Source organism: Pelodiscus sinensis, chromosome 3, assembly GCF_052426305.1.
Source record: "Pelodiscus sinensis isolate ZL-2025 chromosome 3, ASM5242630v1, whole genome shotgun sequence".
In the NCBI taxonomy this organism is placed as follows: Eukaryota; Metazoa; Chordata; order Testudines; family Trionychidae; genus Pelodiscus; species Pelodiscus sinensis.
Window position 1 is genome coordinate 186701720 of NC_143054.1, and position 12018 is coordinate 186713737.

Genomic DNA, 12018 nt, shown 5'->3' on the forward strand with positions numbered 1-12018 from the left:
GCTCCCCAGGAGTGGGGTTGGAATGCATTGGCCCTTTCCCCGGAAACAATACAATAGTTGACTAACGGCTAAAAATTAATGTGGTTAGTCATCTGTTCAATTAACTTATAGCTAACATCCCTATATTAGATCATAAATAAAAATATTCACTGGAAAAATTACTATGCAAGAGTTCTTATTTTGTTTTTAAAATTCTGCATTCCTTTCTAGAATACAATTTCACAGTTACCTTATTGTACTTTAATGGAATTTAATTTATTAAGCACCCTGCTTACTCAAAGAAATTTCTTACCTGAAATTCTTGTTCTCAAATCCCATTCTTGGATCATTCACATGTACATTACTGAAGGGGGTTCCGTAGCTCTCTTTTGCCAGTTGCCAATAGTAGGGAAAAATGCATCTGTCATAACTAGCAGTTCCAATGGCCCCTCATGCAATTTACATGACCTTTTAAAAGCTCATGTCATTGAGTTTAATCCGACTGGAATGCCAGCAAATAGCTAAAGGTATAAAATATATTCTCTCACTGCTTCTTACTTCCAACTCAATGAGGAAGAGGTGTGTGTGTGGATCTATGTGAAACACTTTCAGAAAATAATACCTTTATTTTTTCTTTAAGAGGAAGTCAAGGGGAAGAGAAGAGAGGGGGGAACTGAGGTGTTTAGTTTTGCCATAGTCTTGAGAACAAAACTAAACGGGGGATGAACTGATCACTGAAACAAGAGTCTAATCTGGCCATTCTAAGACTATTGACTTTGATGGTGCTGAAGACAAAGACACAGGTAACTAGAAAGAAGCATAACAGATGCTTGACTTGGAGCACACATGCTACTCACTATTCTGAATGGAATCAACAGAAAAAAACACATTCACCACTAAGACATGATAGCTGTAACTGTGTTATTTCCAAGTCAACATGGTAGAACAAGGAGATTAAAAAGATCACCCAGTGACTTGAGTAAGGACCAGAACAACTGGAAATAGAATCATAGATTTTTTTTTTTAATCATAAGTGATAGCCCTCATTCACAAATCAAAGGAGCTGAGTGCTATTTACTTGGCCTGAACTCTGAGGGAGTTTGGATTGAACCTCATTCTTTGAATCTGTGCTGAGAATCACTGACGTGACATGCTCATGATTTAGATGTCTCAGTATGTCCCATGAACTCAGATGCCCCAGAATGTTCCAGTGACAGTCTTTGTGCAGATGTTGGACAGAGTCACATGTGTCAGTAATGGACATTTTCTGACTACACCCAGGGTATTTCTCTAAATTACCAGGTTACTTCCTATGTATTCTGTAAGGTAAAATAAAGGAAAGGGAGAAAGAAAAAACAGTACAAGCACTAGTTTAAAACTATACTTTAGAAAGCTTAAGAAATCTCTGACACTCAGGTAAAGAGTCTCTATATAGAAAATCTGGAAATAAAAAGGGCTCTAAGGATAGGGAAGTACAAGAAACCCAGAGGAACTTTGAATGAAAAACATTAGCCAGAAGAGGGCCAGCTGTTACGGTACACTTCATAATCACAGCAGCAGCTCATTCATTCACTGTCAGTTGTTAGAAAACTGAACCATTGGAGGCTTTAGAGGTCATCACAGCTCTTAGCAGATGCAGGTCTTCTCCATTAGTGGCTTGCTGACAGACAGCTATAGGACTCCTTCCATACACACAAGGGGTGGATCCAAAAATGGGATGTATTGTGATGTGGAGGAAACTCCTTTATATGTTCAGATTCCTTTGGCCCTAGAACCCAGAACTGTAATATTAATAAACTAGATCTGGCACCTTGCTTTCCAGTTTTTTACCTGGAATTGATCAGATGTACATGTGTTCATCTCTGGTGATACAGGGGTAGTCTGTCCTATTGAAGCTATTTTTTCTGCAGCAGATATTGGTTTCAGAGGTTCCTTGGTAGGCTCTAACATACCCTAAAAAAAGTAAGAGTCATATGTACAGATACACTAAGAATTATACAGACAATGAAAGATGGAAAATATGGTACTAAATAGTAATAATCTGAAGTAGGTGTCTCCCAAATGTTATTTCTGAGAGTAATTTTCATAATCAATGTTTAAGATCCCATCTGGTTCTATTTACTGGATCATAGGAAACATTTTACAGTAAATTGAAACCCAAACCCTTTAACCGACTCATTATTTTCAGTAATATTACACAAATTAGAAGATACGAATCCCTGATCATATGACATTTTTTCTCCCTGCTGTAAGTTGACTATCACAAGGATCAATGGGCCCAGGATAAAGGAAAATAGTAATATTTAGTCCATTTTACCATTCAAGACAAATTGGTTATTTAAAAGAACTGCGTAATTCTATAGCAGGATTTTGTTTCCAATGCCTTATTTTCCATGTGATTTGCTATTACTACTGCCAAGGATGCAAATCCATTAAAAAAATCTCAGAAGTCAGTGAGAGAAAGCTTTTCATTCAAAATAAAGTGCTCAAGGCATAGGAGAACTACCTGAGTGGGTTATGAACTCTCAAGGGCTTTTGGTCAGATATGAGAAAAAGTCACAGCATAATTTGCTTTTAGGCATACAAAAGACTTCTGTTCACACAGTCCCATGTCCAAACCATAGGTTCATTCCAAATATAGTTAAAATGTGTAAATTAGCCACCAAAATTAGCTGGTTCAATGATCAAGAGGTTCTACCACATAAGGAAATTAATGTTCAGGACACAAACTCACAGGACTTGAAGAGAAACTAGATTTCATCTCAGACCGGAGGAAACATATGAAGATGTGTGGTAAAAGGAGGTGGAAAGTCATTTTGATTAAAGGCCATCTGCATACTGTTTATATTTAGCAATTAACTCATTTGTGGGCACACATGTGCATGAATATTATATAAAAATAAAATTTAGGAGAGTGACTTCTATGACATTCTTTTCAATATGTATTTTGTAGATTTCTGTGAGGCATAAACTGCTGTGATGGGTGACTAATACTATGCATATTATTGGCTAAATACATACCTCATTGGTACAATAGATGGACTTGCTCCTAAATATACACAAGATAGCCACTGCTTATTAATAAGAGATTTAAAACTTTCTGATATACTGTACCATAGGTATATCCTGGTACAAAGCAGTGCACAAATAGGGTTTGATAAGTCTAAATCTGAAGGAACTATTGTGAATCTTTATATTAAAATGTTTCCTGGTAAGTACATGCATCAGACAGTTGTAATTTCTTCTATAAAGAGACTGCATATTTAACACTGTAAAAAAATAATATTCCCATTAACAGAAAAAACTTGTTAAACACTGATCAGAAAAATTATGATTCTTGCTCTGGCAATGTTTGTCTGATTACAGATATTGCCAGCAGTATGAGATGTCAAACAAGACAACATGGATTGATAACAGGTTGAACCTCTCTAAACTGGGACACACTGCTCTGGCAGGACCACTGATATTCAGGATCAGAGAGTCCAGGCAATGGGGCCAGCATACCTGGTGGGGCCCGGAGGGCAGGGGAGCCAATAACAGGGGGGAAGTTAGCTGAGAGGCCAACAGTGGGGCCAGGACTGGGGAAGCTGATGGCAGGGGGGCCAGAAATTACCTTCCATGGTCCAGCAAAAAATCTCTCATCTGGGACTAGCCAGGTCCCCAAGGGTGCCAGAGCAGGGAGGTCTAACTTGTACTGCAATTCTTAAATGAAAATTGATGGTATCACCACACATCATTACTTTGGATTTCAAAGGACACTGAAGGGAAAACCTCTTATGTACTATTGATATTTTTAAAGCAACTTTCATAGCAAAAGCATTCTATCATTTTGGTGGAACACATCTTAGAAGGAAGCATGGCCTAATGCCCATTTTGTACGTGTTCCTTGAAGGAGGCAGGAATTCATAGGAACCTCTGACTCTTTCACTGCAGATCTTTTATGTACAGGACTTTCATTGACTGGCATGTATGGAATAGTTCATAGCACTACAAAATACACATGTATCTAAGAATGTTGAAAAAAATGTATTTGAGAAACAGCATGTGATCATATACTCACTATATATTCTAAGGATCAGAGTAATGGTAAGGAAGCAGAGTAATTTCTGATGAGAAAGAAGCTTTTCTTCATAGTATTACCTCAGCAGCATCTAGCACTAGCTACAGTCAGAAACAGGATACTGGACTATAAGGACCTATGTTCTGATGCACGTTGGTCATTCCTATGTTCACATTCCATTTCCTGACTGAGGATTTAACCCTGCCAGTTTAAGTTTCCTAACTGAGGTGTTTTTCTTGACTAATTTAAAAGGTGCAACCTAATCTCATGGATTTTCACTAAATATTAAAATGGGATTAATTTTAGAGTGATTTTCTGCCTACAAACCTTAACCTATCACCTTAATTTTTTCTTCTTACCAAAATTAGATTAATTAATTGCTCCGAATGATCCAAACAAAGCAAGTAAACATGAAAGCTACTGTCCCTAACAACTCTTGTAATGCTTAACAAGTATTTGAGCATACTAGAAAAATCTCCACTTTCAGCTTCTTCTCAGTATGTGAGGTGCTTAATGGAACTTTATATATTAGATTATGCACTTTTTGTGGGCAGCATACTAGAGTACTTACCAGTCCTGCCGCATACATGGGTACAATAACAGGTTGCTTCTTGTTGCCTGTAAAGAGCTGATAAAAAAGATGGATGATTTAAATTTCCCTATTCTGTCTTAATTGTAAGTAACATTAATATTTTTTAAAATATGATTCAATGGATTAGGTTATATTTATGAGATTTACATCAGAGCAAAGACTACTGTATATGAATTTATAACTAAACATTTTCATTTTATTGTAATTAATTTTATACTGCACGTATAAAATCTCCTGAATTATGACACTGTAGTACTAGTGACGTGAAAATGCATTGTAATGCACATCTTCTATGAAGAGGTGTGATCATTCAGAAAAAGAGGCATAAAGAACTACATTTACTTTATCCCACCAAAAGAAACAGTTGCTAATTAGTTAAAATGTTATTGATAAAAACTCACAATATTTCTGGTGTCGATTCCCAGGGAGCACAAAAGCTTTTTGTTGCTGTGGGAACCACCCCACTGATATCTCAATCCATATGCATCATGGATATCCTGCAGCTCTGTCCATACTTCCATAAGTTCCCTACACAGCCCATGATAAATCAGATCAACAGTAAGATTCATATGACTCAAGAGCTTTAGACACATTCTAATTATTAATATGACTGATGCTATAAATTCCAATTAAACTTGTGCCCAAACACAAGTACTCAGGAGAGCTACGATTGCTGTAATGTTCTCAGAACAATTATTATTCAGACTTATAATTGGAAAAGTATGCCCAGAGCAAACAAAACAGAGCCTATTTAGACTTCATCAGCGCATGAATTAATATAGCAATTTGTAGCAAGTGTAAGTAATCAACTACATCCTAATTATCTCTCTCATTTAGACATCACTTAAAAGTAGGAGAAACCACCAATTAGATGAAAGCCTACTACTCCTTGTGGTCACTGAAACAGATGTATTAAACAACAATCATTAATTTTTACACTATAATTTATAAAAATACTTATAGAAACATTAGAATTTTACATACATCACTACATGAGTTTTAATGTTATAATCTGTGTAAAGACCTGGATTATTAAAAGCATCTTTATTCATCTGATTTTAAGTTTGCCATATTAGCCTCTCTTACCCACTGTTTGCCAAAGTCTCCCCTGTTCTTGTCTGTTTGTCGTCTGTTTCCAAAAAGAGGTTCAAGGAAATTATCTCTTCTTCTATTTCAAGAACAGGTATGGAAGGAAAACAAACTTCAAATATTCGCTCCAGACGGCTTAGCAACGTTGTCTAGCAAACAAACACCAAAGAAACGCATTTCAAGTTTTCTTTAACTGCTTGTTCCAAAAATAAAATAAAAAAATCTGAGCGCAAATGAAAAACGATACATAGTTCACATTCAAAGAAAATTTTAATAGACTCATATGTAACAACTTATGTCAGAGGATCACAAAGCTCTTTGCAACTCTAATCAGAACAACTGAGTGGTAGATGAGTGATATACCCATAACTTATAGCACTGCTCTATAAGGGTACGTCGAAACTACAGGTTTTTTCCGAAAGAGGATATGCAAATTGTGGGAACTGGCATATCTTCTTCTGATCGCTTTTTTGAAAGCAGGTCTTTCAAAAGCAAAAGCAGTCTGGACATGTTTTTTTTGGATAAAAACCCTTTTTCGGAAAAAAAAACCCCACTCTTCCTAAAAAAAGGAGGTTTACGCTGTTTTTTGAAAAAGGGCTTTTTCCCTGAAAAAAACGCGTCCAGACTACTTTCACTTTCAAAAGACCTGCTTTCAAAAAAACGATCGGAAGAAGATACGCAAAGTCCCATAGAATTTACATATCTTCTTTGGAAAAAACCCCATAGTTTAGAGGTACCCTTGGTTTGACACCACATGTTAATACTATATCCAACTGAAACTGCAAAGTGAATATTGGTAAGAAAAATGTGCAGAAAGTACTCAAAGCTATATTTAGTTAGGGTGTGTGTTAATGCTCCTCATTGTTCTTATGGTAAGTACCATAAGTGCTCAAGACCTTGGTTTTGAATGTCCTCGGAGATACAGGGCTGGCAACAGCACAGTTCCCCCAATAACAGGGAACTGGTTCAATACCAATTCACAAGGAATAGATCTATTTCTTACATCGAGATATTTACCAGGTCTCCATCAAAATAATTACCAGGCCCAACTATGCTTAGCTTATAATTAAACAGTATTAATATAGACATATTCATTTTAAAACATGAACTTACCTATATTATTTCAACCTCCCAATTATCTTACTACATACTTTAGAAATGTGCGTCTGTCTGTCCATGAGTCCATTTGTTCAAGAATTCCTCAACGGTAAGGTCTAGACCACCAAATTTGATATGCAGTTTCCTCTTATCGTAATATATCTTGTTTTAAGGGTTTGGCTGAGCCAAGACAATGGGATGTTCTTGGAAATTGTTTTTCTCTCATAAAACGGAAAGGGAGAGATCTGGTAGGAGGGAATTATACTGTAGAATGACCACAGGGGGGCAGCAAAGGACAAGAGATGGGGACCCGACCGCTATAACACCACTGGGCCAGTAGGTGAAAGGGGTGAAGAAAGGGACAAATACCTACTATACATTTCAGAGAGTTTGTCTGTCTGCCTTTCAGCTGGTGGACATACACCCATCCCGTGGCTGTGCCTGCTGACCAGCCCTGGATAGGCACTTCTCACCTGGCCCCAAACTGCTGCTGTGACAGAGGGCGGAGGTTGTCATATCTTCCTGGGGCAGTCTGCATACTGAAGCCCTCATCCCCAAACAATTATTTAAATGGAGAAAAACAAAACGTATTTCAATTACGGACCTAAGCAATGCAATATACTAGGTTAGGTTTTTGGGGGGTTTTTTCCTGGAAATGTTAGTCCGGTTTTCTATTTTTAGTTGTTTTACAAAATGGTAGCCCATATCACTACTCTACATCTTGGCTTTCCTTCTAGTATCCTTCTCCTCCCATTAATAGTTTACAAGATTTTCTGGTGATGTTTTTGGGCTTGTTAGGCAGTTGTGTGCTCCCTCTGCTATCTGTTACCTACCTTTTTACAGAAACTGGGATACTCTTAGGCCACATTTTAAAAGGTGTTCAAGTGAGCCTGATGGGAGGGTCACTGAAGGTGAGGCTATTTAGGGGCAAAACACCGCGACCACCATATTTCCCGGGATATTGACCTACCACCATTATAAGGAAAACTTACAATTGTGGCATAGATATGTGAATAGTTAACAAGTAAGCATCTCCCTTCCTGGGTGATATTTACCAGTTACAGTTAACTAGCGGGTCCATCCCAGCTGGAGCAGTGCACTGTGGATAGGGGTGATCCAGCCTAGCCAGAGCAGCATGCTATGGGCAAAGGGCGCTTGAGCCCACTCCAAGCTGCCCCTACTTGCCCTATTTAAACATTTAACCCATTTAATCAGTTAACCAGATTTTATATCTCTAATGGCAACTGAAAAAAAAACCCAAATAGAGGATGCACTTTCCAGTTTACTCTATGAATCTGATGTATAGCCACTTCCAATGTTTCTCCTTTGTGTGTAGAAAAAAAATTGCTACATCATGACAAACTTTTTTAGTTTTAAAGGACAGGTTTCAAGCTTTTTAAAAAAAATAACTAGAGTGCTGGAAATACATGGATATCCACTTTATACCGGGGGCATTCACATCTGTTCATGTGGATAGCCATGGCTCACTTTTGCAGATATGGATGCAGATGCGATACAAATTTGCAGGTATCCATTTTATATCTGTGTATATCTACATCCCTGCACATGGATATTCATGTATCATTTTTTAGATATAGATGCCAATTTTGTACCCATGCAGAGCTCTAAATACAGCTACTCCTTCAGGTTTTGTAATCCTAACTATCATGTCATGTACATTTCCAATATGGCCCTGACCATGCTGCAACTGCTCAGCTGTTCCCTGTCTGTCTACCTGCTGTACTGCACTGCAGGGAAGAGATTAGCATTTGACCGTTCCATTTCGGATTGTCTCTGACTATGGGAGCCCCAGGGAGAGCAGAAGAAGAGCTTCACTCACGGTCCAATCTTAAGTGAGAACATAGTAAGGCTGGCTCTCCCAGACTAACGGCTCATAGTCATGCCTGAAGGGCATAAAAAGTGGGGTTCCTCAAGGGTCTGTTTTGGGACCAGTTCTATTTATCTTCATCAACGATTTAGATGACGGCACAGAGAGTACAATTATTAAGTTTTGCAGATGATACTAAGCTTTGAGGGGTTGCAAGTGCTTTGGAGGACAGGGTCATACTTCAAAATGATCTGGACAAACTAGAAAAATGGTCTGAGGTAAACAGGATGAAGTTTAATAAGGATAAATGCGAAGTACAGGCAGTCCCCGGGTTACGTACAAGATAGGGACTGTAGGTTTGTTCTTAAGTTGAATCTGTATGTAAGTCGGAACTGGCGTCCAGATTCAGCCGCTGCTGAAACTGATCAGCGGCTGATTCCAGAAAGCCGGGGGCAGAGCAACTCTGCCTCGGGCTTACTGTAGTCAGCCCCTGGTCAGTTTCAGCAGCAGCTGACTTGGGGATGCCTGGGGCAGAGCAGCTGGGGTGCTGCCGGGTTGGTCCAGTAGCGCCGAGGAGCGGCGCTGCGGGACCAACCCAGCAGTGCCCCAGCTGCTCTACCCCAGGCGTCGTGGGCAGAAAAGCCTGGTCTGCTGGGGGGAGAGGGCACTAGCTGCGCCCCCCCCCCCAGCGGACCAGGGAGACCCGGAGCAAAGCTGCGGAGGACACCCGCAGCGGGACAGCCCAGGCGTGCCGCGGCTGTCCCGCTGCGGGCGTCCTCCGAGGCTTTGCTCCCCATCTCCCTGGTCTGCTGGTCAGACCAGGGAGATGGGGAGCAAAGCTGCGGAGGACGCCCGCAGCGGGACAGCCCAGGGGCTCCGCGGCTGTCCCGCTGTGGGCTGCCTCCGAGGCTTTGCTCCCCATCTCCCTGGTCTGACCAGCAGACCAGGGAGACGGGGAGCAGCTTTTCTCGCCCCAGAGAATGCGGGCGGCGGGACCGCGGCTCATCTGGGCGTCCCGCCGCTCCCGTCCTCCGGGGCGAGAAAAGCCCCATTCATAACTGCGGATCCGACATAAGTCGGATCCGCGTAACTCGGGGACTGCCTGTACTTCACTTAGGAAGGAACAATCAGTTTCAAACATACAGAATGGGAAGTGATTGTCTAGGAAGGAGTACTGCTGAAAGATTCAGGGGTCATAGCGGACCACAAGCTAAATGAGTCAACAGCATGACACTGTTGCGAAAAAAGCAAACATGGTTCTGGGATGCATTAACAGAAGTGTTGTGAGCAAGACATGAGAAGTCACTCTTCTGATCTACTCTGCACTGATTAGGCTTCAACTGGAGTATTGTGTCCAGTTCTGGGCACCACATTTCAAGAAAAATATGGAGAAATTGGAGAAGGTCCAGAGAAGAGCAGCCAAAAGATTAAAGGCCTAGAACACATGAGCCATGAGGGAAGACTGAAAGAATTGGGCTTGTTTAGTTTACAAAAGACCAAGAGGACATGATAGCAATTCTCAACTATCTAAAAGGGAGTCACAAGGAAGAGGGAGAAAAATTGTTCTCCTTGGCCTCAGACTAAGGATACGTCTAGACTATATCCCTCTTTCAACAGAGGAATGTAAATTAGACACTTCGAAATTGCAAATGAAACCGGGATTTGAATTTCCCATGCTTCTTTTGCATAATCCCGTCATAGCGCACTTTCAAAAAAGCACTATTTCAAAAGTGAAACCACCGTCTAGAAAGTGAAACGGCCTTTGGCTTCTATTTTCAACAGAACCGCATCTAGGACAAGAAGCAATGGGCTTACCCTGCAGCAAGGGTACCCTCAACAATTCTTGTGCGTCTCTTTGCATTTTTTCTGCTGCTGTTTCGGCTCTCTTTGTTTAATGGGTTGGCCACCCCTGGCCTAGGGAGATTGTGGAATCTCTATCGCTGGAGATATTTAAGAGCAGTTTGGACAGACATCTATCAGAGATGATCTAGAGTAGATGGTGCTTGGTCCTGCCAAGGGACTGAACTTGGTGATCTCTAGAGGTCCCTTCCAGTTCTAGTATTCTATGATTCCTCCATCACACAGTTACCAAGGGAAGTGGACATAAAAAAAGAAGATGACAACCAGTTACTGTGCCAATAGTCTTCCCCAGGGTAGGGATGTTAGCGAATAGTCAAGTGGAGTATCGACTACTCGCTCCCCCTGCCTCTATGAGAGGCAGCTGGGGGGAGGGAACAGGAGCTGGAGAGAGCCAGCTTAAAAGCCAGTTCCCCCTAGCACTGTCTCCACAGTGCCACCAGACCCTTCTTGCTGCCTCTATCAAAAGGTAGCGGGAGGGCAGGTTGAACCGGAAGCAGCCCCTGTCTCTGGGGGTGCCAGCGGGGAGCTCTGGCAGCAAACCTTGGTCGTGGCAAGTAGGGCTGGCTGCTGTGAATAGGGGCTGCTGGACCCAGCACGGGCTAGAACCAAGAAGTCCCAGTTCATACTTGTCTGGGATGCTGCGCCTCTGTATTTTAAATGTAGTAAGAGCCCGGAACTCCCAGGCTCTTATTACATTTAAAATGCAGAGCCGCAGAGCGGTTGGTTCCTGGAGCAGGCATGAGCTGGGACTGATCAGTCCCGGCTCGAGTCGATTCCTGGAGCTACTGCTGCTGTAGCTATGCAGAGCGGTCAATACAACTTGTATCAACTACATGATTAGCCAGATAACTGCAATTTAACATCCTTACCCTAGCCCAGATTAGGGTAGCCTAGAGGCTGTTTCAATTTGCACTATTAGGGTTAAGTTCATAAAGGACTATATGACAACTGAGGACAGCTAGAGCACAATGTGCTCCTGTCACTCTCCTGCCCTGACACATTCCTCTCCAGCAAGAACTAAGGCAGAAATGCAAGAACTTGGTTTTCTTCAAACTGGGGATTCTCTCAAGATGAGTCAATCTGCAGCAGGGGACTTGCAAGGGACTACCACTCCCTTTGATGCACTTCAGTGGCACAAAAATCTGAACAAATCAGTCAATGCATCTGTACATACTGTTCTCCTAACTTTTTTGAAATATGTCTCAGTCAGGATGGCCATCACCGACAGAGATCCTACTTGGAATTTTCAAATTTTTAAGCTTATATTTTTAACCATAAATTGTGGTGGTTTTAAGTTTCCTGACTTGCTTTTAATATTTGTAATATCCTCAAAATGTAGTTGTAACTAAAGGTTATCTAGAACTACGGATGTGAAGGTTTAATCAGAGGGAGGGAGGGGAAGGGGCACTGCAGACTGGGGCTGCTCCAGCCAAGAAGCCGGCCTCCTTTAATCAGTTAATCAATATGTTTAATCGGTTAGCCAATTAAATGGGATTTTATCTCTATCTACAA

The 12018-nt window shown here is 41.0% G+C and overlaps 1 protein-coding gene across 7 annotated transcripts in view; it reads right to left on the reverse strand.

Moving 5' to 3' along the window:
- The window catches only part of AFTPH (aftiphilin), a 74089-nt gene that overhangs the window by 27235 nt on the left and 34836 nt on the right, over positions 1-12018 (reverse strand). For all 7 annotated transcript variants that reach the window (XR_016349291.1, XM_075925579.2, XM_075925581.2 and 4 more), the window contains 4 exons: positions 5718-5869; positions 5033-5159; positions 4611-4667; positions 1810-1932 (listed from right to left, as the gene is read on the reverse strand). Coding sequence is in view for 6 of the 7 variants with exons in the window: in XM_075925579.2 (XP_075781694.2) it covers positions 1810-1932; positions 4611-4667; positions 5033-5159; positions 5718-5869 (459 nt within the window). In the remaining variant the exon portion in view is untranslated. The remainder of the gene's footprint in view (positions 1-1809; positions 1933-4610; positions 4668-5032; positions 5160-5717; positions 5870-12018) is intronic.